A 14,283-nucleotide genomic window follows, 5' to 3' on the forward strand; every position below is an offset into this window, starting at 1 on the left:
ATAGATGTTCAATTGTCAATAATTGTCACTCAGGTCACTGATTTTTTGGACTATCTTGTGTTGTTGATAACAATATTTCATTATAATTTAATGGTTTCTTTCATAATTTTCTAGAATCACACCAGCAAAAAATATAATCATAATTTCTTAACAGATATTACACTTACATTTATAGCGCGAATTCGTAGTTTTGCTAACGTTTATTTCGTAAATTATAAAATGTATTGACATCAAGCTTAAAGTATTCTTTAATTTCTGCTCCATAAACCGTTTTAATGTTGACTTTGTGTCACAATTATTTTCACGTCTCGCCCAATAATAAAAACAAAGATGTTGTTCAAGAGTTCAACCGGAAAAAATATGTGTTCGGTGTATTTATTTTGTTACTGGTCGTTGTATTATGGGTCGTATCCTCAGAGATGACAAAAGTAAGTATTTAATGGGTAGCAATAGTTGTGCACATCTTACATTCTAACAGTAAAATTATTATAAAAATTAAAATAAGGTCTGCAATCCTCTATTTTTTTAATTAGATAATGGCTTTGTAAATGTCAACATGAAACCAATAATTAAATTTTCAAATATTACCTTGTTATTATTTAATTAAATATTTCATTAATTAGGCTAATGTTCAACTATTAATCTATAATTAAAATAAGTTGTGTGTAATTTATTTACTATTTGTTAAAAAAAATTGTATCTAATTTTCACTACTGTTTTTTTTTTCAGTATTTATACACTGAAAAACACTTAGAGAGACCGTTTCTCGTGACTTACGTGAGAAGTTCATTACTATTTATATATCTCTTAGTTTTGTGTTTTTCACCTCCTACAAAGGATCCTTGTCGACCAACTGATTACACTGTAAGTGAATATGCCCCACCTTAACCTCTTTAAAAAAAAATATAGATAATAAAACAAAAATCTTGTTCATGATTTATTTTCTCACTTGAAGTTGCAACCCATGACAAATGATTACTGGAACTTATATAACTTAAATTATCACTAAATTAATCTAGCAATAAGTAAATAGGCTCAGATGATGTTTGAATAATATTATATTATATAATTAACCCTTATGAGTAGAATTGTTCTGTGAGCAATATGTCCTGCCTACTAAGACATAGGATGGCCGAAGAGGCCATAAAGTTTTTGAGTGGCGACCGCATACTGGAAGATGTAGTGTGGGTAGGCCCCCACAAGATGGGCCGACGATCTATTGAGGTTCGCGGGGATCCGCTGGATGCAGGCAGCGCAGGACCGGTCTTTGTGGCGAGGCTTGGGGGCCTATGTCCAGCAGTGGATGTCCATGGGCCGATAAGAAGAGTAGAATTGATCACCAGGACTATTCTGAATTTATTTTGACTTATAGGATAAGATGCCTGATGTACTCATCTTAAACAATGTGGCAGTGCTGGTACTCAAACCTACTGGCAGATGCCAATTTTCCACTGATATACATATTTGACACATGTTAACAAATACCGTTGTTGATATCTATAGACTATCTTAGTCACTCAATATCATGTAATTTTTATCACTTCTGAATTAAATTGTAAAATTATAATTGAATTGTTCCAAGCTTTTGCAGCTATCTATATTATAAGCAGTATTATTTAACGTTTTCTAAGACCAATTTTTATTTTTAATCATCTCAGTAGAGATTAAAGCTAAAAATCAAGGTGAGATCTCATTCAATAATATTCTTTATAATAATTTCGCAAATTAAATTTTTTTAACCTATTGGTTGTGTGTGGCTTATTTAAAACTATAATATAACGACAAAAAAAAATGTTTTTTCAGCAATTATTAGAGCCTACAGCAGAAACGGATGATGAAAGCTTCTTTACTGAATCCAATGTAAATAGTTTGGTATGTAGTATAATTAGTAAATTAATGAATCAAAAATATTCACTGTCAATCTGATGCTTAAAACAACTATGGGTATTTATAATTTGATAACATAAAAAACTTGTCTTGTATTGTAATACAGTCTCAATGTATTATTAGTTAAATTAAATGATTTATTATTAGATTTTAACTACTACGTAAATCTATTTTTGCAGGGTGATTCAACATTTGTACCGGTCAGAGCGGGGGAAACAACCGACAGTGACGATGCTGCACCTAGAGCTGTCCGTTTTAATAAAGTTGCTGAGGTACAGTTCAACTATCCAAACTATTTCTGATTTACACATCTTAGTGATCTTTGTGTCCTAATTACATCGTACATGTTGACTTCAGACTATAAAAATTCTTCGCAAAAACATTTCTGTTAACAGGTAACTTTTTTTCATTTTATATTGCCTTTCGAGGTAAACGAGAATATGGCCCACTTGATGGTAAACTGTTACCGTAACTCATGGACGTCGGTAATGCCAGGGGCAGAGCCAAGCTGCTACCTACCATTGAGTACTCTCCTCAAGCCCCGTTTGAAGAAGGACATGTCGTAGCGCTCGGGAAACACCGTGGAGGGGAGCTAATTCCAAAGCTGGATGGTACATGGCAATAAGATCTTTGGAAACGCAATGTCGATGAGCGCAGCCATTCCAGATAATATGGACGAACTCTGATCCGGTGGCGAGGGATCTGGTACAAAAGTGTACTGAGTGTTTTATCAATAAGATCCTAAATGCTATTTGTATGGTTATTTTGTGGTACAGGTACGAGTTATGTCAGCAGCGATGGCCAGTGAAGCGTTGTTGGCCCGATTATCTTGGGCGGCCTCAGAACGTGCTGCGCAAGTTGCACAGAGGCGTGCCGCTGCAGCCGCCACAAGACGACATCTGCGTTTGGCATTGTTCTTGTCTATGCCTGTAAGTATAGAGCGATAATGTCAGATTTTATTTCTACAGACAAACTCACGTCGCACCAGAAGTTTCGAGACTCGGACTCTCAGTTGCTTGGTTTAAGGGCAGATGCTTTGTAGGAAAAATAGACCGAATGTACCTTTTTTTCCTACCTAAGCTGATAGCCTTGAGAGGCTATTTCAGCGTAACCTTAACTAGTAGGTGAGCTCACGGGGCTCAAACCTGACAACGTTGCTAACACGAACCCTAGCAAGAGCAGTGCTTCGCAGAATCTACCACCGGATCGGAAACGCGACCCACTGAGATGATCCGGCGAGAAACTCAGTGGGCTGTGTCTGTGGGTTAATTTACTCGTCGAGCCCTTCATCGCAAGCGACGGGTTCGACGAAAACGATGTACCCGGGCGTGATTAAAATACACCCTAATAATTAGCCATTTTATTACACGATATTATCGTGGATCATTTCACTTGACTATTTTTTTGTATCCCCTTAATGACTTAAATTCGAATACTTAATACAAAGTAACTGATTATATGTATAATTCTTTGTTACAGTGGTTCATATCAAACTATCTGTACCGTTTAAGTATACTGCACACATCAACTAGTTCAGCTACAATGTACACATCTACAACGGGCGCCTTCGTTCTTACCCTGGGAGCTATATTTGCAGAAGTACCAACGGATCGGTTCACAATCTCGAAAAGTGTTGCCGTTCTTTTAACTGCAGCCGGCTTGGTATGAACATAATCGAATTACGTTCGTAGATTCCATTGGAGATATTATAGGCTGCCTCCACAATATTAATAAAATTCCTTTTGCTATTCCATTGGACATATGTATTATAGGCTGCCTCCGTAGATACAATACTATTAATAAAATTGCTTTAACCTTTGGAGCCAAAAAGAAAGAGTTAAGTTTTAATATGTGAATAAAAATACTTTTATGTTTTACTAGCTGTACCCTTCTGCTTCGCTGGGCATTTAAAATTAACATTATTACTTCTCACCCCCACAAAGATTCGCATCATTAACGCCCCCGCAACTGGTGTAGGGAGTCCAACACTCATATAAATATTAGCCTATCCATTAAGTACGTCATGTATTTTCTACAAGGATATCAAGTTTCAAGTCAATCGGACGCACGGTTCAGTAGTTATAACGGAACATCCGTAAAAACCAGATTGTATTGTATTGTATTGTAAAGGTTGTGTATTGTATTGTAAAAACCAGATTGATGTAGATTTATATATTAGTATAGATTTATGTCGAATAGGGATCGCAGCGCATAAAATAAAACTTCTACTGTTCCAAAATCTTCTGTTATAATAATAATTAAAAAAGGGTGCGTGTACTTATGTACGCGCGTAAGAAGTTATCCTTTTTTTTTATTATTTTTTTTTTTTTAATATTAAATAATAAATAATAAATATTTAACGTTAATAATTTAATAATATTTAGTATGAATTATATTAAATAATAATTTTTTCATATATATTACTAAAAAGTGAATGCTAATAACACTTTTTTTTACGAGTGTACATGCGCGAAAATTCACCTGCGGCTATATTCAGACTCGCCAAGTTACGTCGGTCGTATTGTAATGAGCGATTTAGTGGGCAACTTCATTTCTGTTAATTTTGTGTCACGGTGCGCGCGCATCGTAAAATTTCACTCTCATAAATTTTTCATAACGCGCCTAAAGAAGTATAACTTCAAAAATTAATTAACATTTTATAACCGTCTTCGCCATCTTCCTTTTCTCTGTCATTCTGTCCGTCATTTTCTTCTCCCTTTCTTTCCGTTTTCTCTCACTGACATCTTAACGCTCCGTTCCACACTCTTTTCATACGTTCCATTCTTACCAATCCTACATTTATGATCACTAAATAAGTACGAGTTGAATACTGAACCTTAAATCGATACGAACTAAGGTTCAGGATAAAAAAAAATCTCCACAGAAACCCTAATTGGAAAACAATTTACTCACAACGGCAATTAAAATACACTAGATGATGACCGATTTTTTTTTTGATAACGCCATCTTGTTTCTTTAAAGCAGTTAGTTGCCCTCAATGAAGAAAAATAGTATTATTATTCGCCAATAGATGTCGGGAAGAGTTGATTATTGAAAATACGAATAAAACAACATTTTCTGAAAATAAATCGTAGCTAGATCGATTTATCGCCCCCGAAATCCCATGTATACTAAATTTTATGAAAATCGTTAGAGCCATTTCTGAGATTCAAATTATATATACATATATTAACATACAAGAATTGCTCGTTTAAAAACTTAAACTTCACTACATATAAAAATTCAGTTTTCCTCTTTCCTGAGGTAACCCGTTAGTCGCTTCGATTCGAATACAACTGTCTTCTTGTTACCTGCGCTTTCATAGTCGATTCGACTATTTCTACAATGTTCCAGGACATTCAAGACATTTTTCAGTTGTTTCGATATCTCTTTTTGCTATTTGCGACAGATGGTTTTATTCGTAGCAGTAGGTATAACACTATGATGTTAATATTAATCACAACAATGGGTGAAAGTATTTATGTCCCTCGGTGAAAATATTTTTTTTGACTCGATTGTTTTAAGGTGGTGCTCGGAATATCAGAGAGCCATCAGAGTAACTGGACGGCGGTGTTGTCAGCACTTGGTTCGGCATTTTGCTACGCAATACATCTTTTGTTGTTCAGAAGAGAATTGAGGAAAGGAGAAGGCATAAACTCACCATTACTGATTGGTATGTTAGCTTTTTTATATGTGGAAATAAATACATGAAGTTATTTGAATGATACAAAGTAGAGTAATACATAATTATATGTATATTCACAAATTTAGCTTTTAATTTTTTATTTGAATGAGCTAAATGGACGCGATCTGACAGACAAATTGATTAAATTTTATTAATTTGTAGTTTCTGAAAATTTACAAAATCCTTCATTAAAAATAAAATATAAGATAGGTAATATGTTACTACCATCTACAGGAGCAATGAGAAAGTAATCGAAAGGAAGCCATCTAGTGGCCGACGCCCGTAAACTTTTTTGTTAAGTGCTTGAGTTGCTTATCTATAACTAATTTATGTGTATTATGTATGTTCTGTGTTATCATTCAAATTGGAACGCATGATTACTTCTTTACCGAAATAGGTAGGAGTGTGCGGCTTTCCAATATACGGTATGATTAAACTTATGTTTGCAACGTTCAGGAGTGGTGGGGTGCATAGTAGGCGGCGCAGGAATGTGCGGTTTTCAAATATATATGATTACTAGCTGACCCGGCAAAGGTTGTGTTGCCTTAAATAAGATTTCTACGGAAATTCTAGTGTAGAAAAAAAAAACCTCATTCAACCACATAATACCTCATCATAACAAAAAAAAAATTCTCTAAAAAATTAAAATAAATATTAATGTTTGGGGTGGACAACCCTTATCACTTAGGGGTATGAAAAATAGATAGTAGCCTATTCTCAGACCTACTGAACATGCTACACAAATAAAACCAAAAAAACATGGCCTGGCAAGCTACGATTGATACACAAATAAAACAAAAAAAAACATGGCTCAAAAATATATAGTGAGTAGACAGGAGACCGGCTTCGTCCTCATCCCTACTACGTGATGTTTGCTGGATGAATGGTGACACCTGGCGGGGATAACTGATCGATTGATAGGTGATCAGTAGTCGAACGGCGAGGGCGGGAGATCAAATTGAATTTAAAAAAAAATCATAATTAAAGGAACTTGAAATCATAAACTCTGAATAAAAATTTATCCTACTACAATTATCATATTTGATTGCCATCTTACAACCTTATTACGGATCTGTGCATAGAATTAAAAAAAAATCGGGATGGAAAAATAGGAGTTGATCGTATAAGAGTGAAAATTGAGAGTAATATGTAATTGTTTATTTTAAGTCATGAAAAAATTAAAAAAAAATCTTTCCAAAAAAATAAAGTTTATAATTAACCAATAAAAAGTAGGGGTTGATCATAGAGGGATGAAAAATTGAGAGTAACATCAGATTTATTTTATTTTAATTCATGACAAATAAAAATAAAAACAAAATTCTTGCAAAAAAATTAAAGTTTATAATTAACAAATAAAAAATAAGGGTTGGTCGTAGAGAGGTGAAAATTTAGGGTTGTATGTATTTTTGTATGCTGTATCATAAAAAAATAAAAACAAAAAATTTTGTCAAAAAAATAAATAAAAAAATTCAGGGGTTACCAGGGGCTACCCTTAAGATTTAGGGGGGTGAAAAATAAATGTTGTTTGATTCTCCACCCTGGCCGATATTCACGCTAAGATTCACGAAAATCGGTCGAGCCGTTTCGGAGGAGTTCAATCACGCACACCGTGACACGAGAATTTTATATTATATTAAATGATGCAACTAGTGTTTTTGCAACGTTCAGGAGTGGTGGGGTGCATAGTAGGCGGCGCGGCGTGGAGCGTGGGCGGCGCGCTGGCGGCGGCGGGCGTGGAGCGCGCGGCCCTGCCCTCGCCGCCGCTGTGGCCCTGGCTCATACTCGACGCAGCGCTAGGACCTGTGCTCATCGACTCGCTCTGGATATGGTAACACACCTCATTCAAACTACTATTTCCTCCTATCATACTGAATATGCACAGTTTAAATAATTTTTTTTTTGCTTAGATGGGTGGACGATCTCACAGACCACCTGGTGTTAAGTAGTTACTGGAGCCGATAGACATCTACAAAGTAAATGCCGCCACCCATCTTGAGATATAAGTTCTAAGGTCTCAAGTATAAAAAGGGGTACAAAGTTTTTGCTTCACGTATTAATATATAGATGTGTATCGTGCAGGGGTCGGTCGTTGACGGGCGGCGGCGCGGCTAGCGGCGTGGTGTGGCTCGCGGCGCCGGCGGCGGTGTGCGCGGAGGCGGGGGGGGCGGCGCGCGTGGCGGCGGCGCTGCTGACGGCCGCGGGGTGCGTGCTCGCCGCCGCACCCGCGCCTTGTATCGCCGCGCTAACACGTCGCCTGAGGCTGCCCAATCCAATCTCGTCAGTATCCCGTTTTCATTATTATTGCTTAAACTAGCGACCCGCCCTCGCTTCGCTGCGGAAACTGTAATTTATTATTGATTACTCCACTACTTAATGGATGTTATTATACATATAAACCTTCCTCTTCAATCACTCTATCTATTAAAAAAACCGCATCAAAATCCGTTGCGTAGTTTTAAAGATTTAAGCATACATAGGGATATAGGAACAGAGAAAGCAATTTTGTTTTATACTATGTAGTGATGAGTGGTCTCAGTGGAATCAGCATACTGTGGATGCCGCCTCATATCTCAAAATAAATTTTAATAAATTTGATTTAAAAATAGTGTAAGAACAAATTATTTTATTGTATAAAAAGCGTTTTACAATAAAATATTTTTTTCTTACACTATTTTTAATTCAAATTTATATTCTATTTTTTAGTTGAATTAAAATTTTTTCAATTTTTTTTCAATTCTTTTTTTTTAAATATATTGTCATCGGTCCTTAATGAGTATATCAAATTTCGAGTTAATCCGACATTTTCAAAACATTGTTCAAAGATTCCGTTACATACTAACATACATACGTCTGAAGCTAATAAAGCTAATGGGTCATGGCATTCGTATTTGATAAATCGTGAGCAGCTTACATATCTACGAGAGGGAAAACAGCCGCCAATAACCAAACAATGCACCTAACAAACGCTTTTCTTAAAAAAATATGTACACCTATAAGGGTCGCCGCACACGGGCCACCAGCCACAACCACAAAATGCCGTCGGTTGACGCCGGTGGCAACCACAAGCTACATATAAAATGTATGAAAATTACAGGAAATATTCCGGTGGCGGCATTTTGTGGTTGTGGCTTGTGTCCCGTGTGCGTCAACCCTAGCACTATTAAAGACTTTTCTCAACAGCAACTTTAGAAATATTCCTGAATTGGACGAACAATCGGAAGCGTTGATGTCCTCGGACGAGCCGACGTAGCAACGGTCCTCGAGAAATCCTCATTAAAGGACTGCGGAACGTGAACAGCACTGTGTGATCTTTGTTCGTGTAGTACAATGGCCTTATCAGAGACATGAAACCAAAATCTGCAACCAGAAACTTCCACTTGTCACATCAAACATTATAGGCGACATAAAATATTGTCTATTTTACCATTTATGTTTCAACTGTAGAAAGTTTTCGCAGTAATTTTTACATTAACCTTACTATATTAATTCGGACCGTAACAAAAATGATTTTGTGTAAAACTTTTCCTAAACTATTACAGTGTTCCGGTTCGAATTATTCATTGAAATTATAATATTGTATATCTGTGAGGTGACTTTATTAATAATATCCTCACACTTTATGTCTCAAAATTTGTGATGCTCATTTGTTTTATATAGATTTGGATGTAATAAGAATAACTATATTTTGGTTCATTTGATTCTCGATTAATCTACTGTGAATACTTACTTTAATTGTCTTTCAATCCCGAATTCTCGTTGAAAACACACACACACAAGACATGTTAAACACATTTAATATTAACATTTTCCCACATATCCAGTACTGTACTACTGTAATTGAACATCAAAACTTTGTGAATAAAATAATCAAACACGACATATCACTCTTTACGGTTTGTTTCCAAATAATACCTACTACCTAAAATCAAAGGCTCGTCCGTGAAGTAAGGACCAAAGTGACTCATATTAACAAATAAATTAATTCTAAGTAAGCTTTACAAAATACTTATAACATTACATAAGAACGAATGTGCACCTGTGTTTTGTTTTGTAAACACGTGTTATTCCTAGTCTAATTTGAAGTTCGCATTTAAATATTACATAAATATCGTAATAATAATAAAGAAATCATCATTCCATAAGCTAATGATTAGCATAGTAACATTTTCTTTGTGAGTGCAATGTATGTCTATTATTATTGTTTATGACCAGAATTATTTATAATTATGATGTTAAGTTTATTTCAATTAACGAAAGTAATAAACGAAAAAAAAACGACTATTTATATTCGTCTCATTATGGTTTTTCATAAATGAACCACTAATTTAAAGCAAAATAGAATTTTATCTGCGAAGATGTGATTACAATAGCTATGACCGAACTCAAGAAGTGTAGAGGCTGACTAAAAGTAGTGTCAGTTCATGTCTTTCATAATTTTATGGAATAGTATTGTTACACGCTCGGGTTCGGGATAAATAAATGTTCCACCAAAGTATAACTTAAAACTGTATTTATCACTTAGAACATTTAAAACACTTCACAAACACTTTAAAATTCTCAATTCGCTTCTTCCGCTTCGCTTTAGGTGGTCCTTTCGCTGTTTCGCTTCCGATCGAATATATTAAGTGTATAATCTATGCTTCCGATTACTAACTGACTGCGTGCCATCTCTGCAACGCTCTTATAGCCAATACCACATCCCTAGAATTATCGAGAATATTCCACATATGTCGAGCATTTTCGATGCGTGCTTCCGCTATCTGACAATAGATGGCGTTGAACTTCTCGAGCTATGCTACTAGGCGTAACAGTATGAATTTTATTGCTTATCTCGAACTTGCGAAATTTGAACAAGACAGGATGAATATATTGTTTTATTAATGCTAGTTTAAGAGAAAACCGTGTTCCTGGTGTTAGTGATTACAGGAACCCATAGACACCACAATATCAACACCTTCATGCCTTTGAACTTAAGCTCTCAAACCTCAATAACAAATATGTATGGTATTTAATCACACGGTTAAAAGGGACTTACTTATAAGCCCTATGACCAAATACTACGCAAATTATCTTTTGATGGGTTTGCTTTTTATCGTGTATACCTATTTCATTCTTCATTTCATATATCTGTTAATCGTATAAACCATTCGTAAATTGGTACCGTACCTATTACCTAATTAAGTCTAACAAGTAGATCCTACGCAAATTATCTTTTGATGGGTTTGCTTTTTATCGTGTATACCTATTTCATTCTTCATTTCATATATCTGTTAATCGTATAAACCATTCGTAAATTGGTACCGTACCTATTACCTAATTAAGTCTAACAAGTAGATCGAAGTACAGACTTTTACTATGATGAGTTAAAAAAATACTTATGTATAGGCTTTGTACCCTTTGCCCGTGGCAAAATTCGCAAAGAAAAAATAAATAAATTTTATAGGTTATGTACATTCAAGCTATTGTGTTGGGATAATAAACTATAATTTATATTTTTATCAAAATCTTTGATGCTACATAATATATCTGCAGCAATTTGCATACTGCAAAAATGTCTCTTATAGGAATTAGGCAAATAATACCAGCAGCAAAAAAGTATTTTCGGTATCCACTAACAATAGGAACATTTCAGTACTGCACTAGAACTACGTCCGATCCCAGTAATGTTCTAAATGATCTAACAGATTGGGAGACACTTAACAAAAAGAAAAAGATAAGTAAGGCCATGAAAGCTTATTTAGAGAGAGCAAAAGAACATGACGAGTTTATGAAACGACAAAAATTTGAATATAACATCGGAAAACGACATCTTGCGAATATGATGGGCGAAGATCCTGAATTGTTTACTCAAAAGGATGTAGAGCGCGCTATAGAATATCTATTCCCCAGCGGTATTTACGACCCTGCCGCACGTCCATCGATGAGGCCACCAGAAGACGTCTTTCCCGCTCGCAAAGCCGCTGAATTCGACGAAGCTGGAAGACCTCACCATTGTTTGTTTTATACTGGAAAACCAAATTTCTTTAAACTACTTCATGACGCTGCCGAGCATTTACAACAACTTTACAAATATGAAGACCAAGTTATTAGAAAGAAAGCAACTCCTGATCCAAATGGCAAGTTACAACTCGGGGGTAGTATGTGGCTGAATAAAGATCAACTTGAGCAGTTGTTAGTTGAAAAGATTTCTGATTTAGAATATGACAATTTCAAAGTGGTCATGGAAAGATTGGTCTCACTGCCATATTCTTACAGATATAAAGATTTTATTGAAAAATTTAGGAAGCCCCTTGCTGTACAAAAGTTTGCTTTAGAAATTCCAAAACCTAATTATGATGAAGAGGGAAGAGCCTATATTACAACTTATGAGTGTTTAAGGAAAAAGGCTAGAGGCGATGTAACCATAAGATCACCAGGCACCGGCAAAATAACAATTAACAAAAAAGATATCACATATTTTGATGATGTTCAGTCGAGAGAACAAGTGTTGTTCCCGCTAATATTCACTGGTATGCAAAACCGTGTAGATGTGGAATGTAATGTAGAAGGTGGTGGACCTTCCGGCCAATCTGGAGCCATTAGATGGGGTATAGCTTGGGGCCTCCGTAGTTTTGTTGACAAAGATATGCTACAGCAAATGCAAGTGGCAGGACTATTAACTAGAGATCATAGGAGGCGTGAACGTAAGAAGCCTGGACAACCTGGAGCAAGGAAGAAGCCAACATGGAAAAAACGTTAATCTATGTATTGTAGATTAAATTACTATAAACCTGCAATAAAAAATATAGAATTTTTATAAAATTTTCATTAATTAAATTGGTAGGTACTTATACCTCTAGGATTTGGACACATTTGTACCACTTGATACAAATATGTACACTTCTACGGGAATATTATCATTTATGCAACATCGATAATCTGATAATAACAGTTGTTAATTACCACAATTTAGTACAATGTAATATTTTTTATTGCTTAGATTGTTGGACGATCTCACAGTCCTCCTTGTGTTGAGTGCTTACCTTTGGTTATTACACTATGGAAGTAATTCGTTAAAATTTGTTGAGTATTTATTTCATTGGGGTGTGTCTACAGGATTCTAGCGTAGTCTCAATGCTTCATACAAATGCACCAGGTGTCTTGTTTTTTAGGTCAAGAAGACTTCGTTTATCAATTGAGCTCAGGCCTTATACTTTCTATTATTTTTTGGTCTATACACGTGTCTGTTAAATAAATAGATATGTTCACTGTGTCTGACCTACTCTACTCTACTCCTCAACTGTGATCTTTCAATAAAGTGTTTTCTTGACAAGCCCCATGGCTTTACATTGTTATTTTATAATTGCATGAAGTTAGATATATGAGCTCATTGCTAATTAACTGGATTTACAGGTCACTGGGCCCTTAAGACTGGCGTATGAAGCACGATGGAATGCTTTACTCTCATTCCCGATCCTGCGGAAAGAATGGAAAGCAGTCGACGTCGCCCAAAACACGTCATCTCGGATCCTCCCGATCTACTGACGGTGCTTCTAGGTACTTCAAGCACCGTTCTCGTCGAACCCGTCGCTTGCGACGAAGGGCTCGACGAGTAAATTAACTCTCAGACACAGCCCACTGAGTTTCTCGCCGGATCTTCTCAGTGGGTCGCGTTTCCGATCCGGTGGTAGATTCTGCGAAACACGACTCTTGCTAGGGTTCATGTTAGCATTGTCGTCAGGTTTGAGCCCTGTGAGCTCACCTACTCGTTAAGGTTCCGCTGGAATAGCCTCTCTAGGCTACCAGCTTAGGCAGGAAAAAAAAAAAACTTTTCTCTTGTCTAAAATTAATTTTTATTTTTAGATCAAACTATAATACCCTGGACTTTTACTTAATTTATGTATTAGTTAAGTAATGGACACCATGAAAGTTATGGTGCACCAGGACGACATTTAAAAAGAGCCTGGATTGTCGCATTGTTATATTGCCTCCTCAGCTATGGAAGTCGAACTCTTCAATTAGAAACATTGAAATAACCGTTATCCTTATTAGTGATTCTAACATTCAAATCGAAAAACATATTATCTGCTTTTATAGCACGCCTTACTACTAGGATAAAAATTATAGAAATTTGTTTAACAAACAAGCTGAAAATTCTACTAGCATGGGAGGTTGATGTTTACCTAGTATTAATAATAATATCAGTACAACTCGACCAATCTGAGTTTGCACCTCGCTGGAATGCAGCGCCCCGCCCGCTTCTCCGCTCACCTTCCCGCGATCGCCCTGTCGCGTCATTACGGTTAGCATCTTTGTCGCCAACACGCATCATACAAGTTTTCGTCTCCCTATCCGTTGAATTTGAAATTTTTTAACTGTTTTTGTTAGGTTTTTTGTTGAAGTTTTGTTATATTATTGGACTATTTTTGTTAAGTTTTTGTTGAACTGTTGTTACTGAACGGTTAACGTTCATTTTTTTTAACTTCGAGAGGATTGTTGTGGGCAACAAAAATAAAAGGAAAGGTGATACACAGTGAAGGGAGAAACATAATCCTGAAAAAGGAACATGAAAAAGGAAAGGAAAATTATTATTGTGCAATTGGGATAAAAATTTAAAAAGTGGAAGAACGCCCGGTTGGTCTTAATACAAAAACCCGATATCCCTATATTCTAATGTACCTATGTATAATATATTGTTAAAAACAACAAGTTCAAAGTAAAATCTAACAAAC

General features: G+C 35.8%; 2 protein-coding genes across 3 annotated transcripts; both read left to right on the forward strand.

The window, feature by feature from the left end:
- The first annotated feature begins 6 nt into the window (after positions 1–6).
- On the forward strand, positions 7–9,605 carry LOC114243232 (solute carrier family 35 member F5). Of its 2 annotated transcripts, none has more exons than XM_028174643.2 (10): positions 7–428; positions 730–864; positions 1,804–1,872; positions 2,067–2,159; positions 2,664–2,816; positions 3,367–3,549; positions 5,413–5,560; positions 7,241–7,400; positions 7,652–7,849; positions 8,753–9,605. In XM_028174643.2, exons 1-10 carry the CDS (start codon positions 276–278, stop codon positions 8,820–8,822), a joined length of 1,362 nt encoding a protein of 453 aa, XP_028030444.2. In that variant the 5' UTR covers positions 7–275; the 3' UTR covers positions 8,823–9,605. The 2 variants fall into 2 exon arrangements, with proteins under 2 accessions (XP_028030444.2, XP_028030450.2); XM_028174649.2 differs by having other exon boundaries at positions 1,804–1,860.
- A 1,412-nt stretch (positions 9,606–11,017) lies between these two features.
- mRpS9 (mitochondrial ribosomal protein S9) lies at positions 11,018–12,884 on the forward strand. Its single transcript, XM_089735050.1, has one exon. It carries the CDS (start codon positions 11,124–11,126, stop codon positions 12,309–12,311), a length of 1,188 nt encoding a protein of 395 aa, XP_089591176.1. The 5' UTR covers positions 11,018–11,123; the 3' UTR covers positions 12,312–12,884.
- The last annotated feature ends 1,399 nt before the right edge of the window (positions 12,885–14,283 follow it).

This window comes from Bombyx mandarina, chromosome 19, assembly GCF_030267445.1.
Source record: "Bombyx mandarina strain Sakado chromosome 19, ASM3026744v2".
NCBI classification, from domain to species: Eukaryota; Metazoa; Arthropoda; class Insecta; order Lepidoptera; family Bombycidae; genus Bombyx; species Bombyx mandarina.

Excerpts from the sequence above, each read along its gene's own strand:
- LOC114243232 (XM_028174643.2), top strand. The coding sequence starts at position 276 with ATGTTGACTTTGTGTCACAATTATTTTCACGTCTCGCCCAATAATAAA. Across the intron at positions 5,561-7,240 it reads AAACTCACCATTACTGATTG|GAGTGGTGGGGTGCATAGTA; the intron begins GTATGTTAGCTT and ends TGCAACGTTCAG. Across the intron at positions 7,401-7,651 it reads ATCGACTCGCTCTGGATATG|GGGTCGGTCGTTGACGGGCG; the intron begins GTAACACACCTC and ends TGTATCGTGCAG.
- mRpS9 (XM_089735050.1), top strand. The coding sequence starts at position 11,124 with ATGTCTCTTATAGGAATTAGGCAAATAATACCAGCAGCAAAAAAGTAT.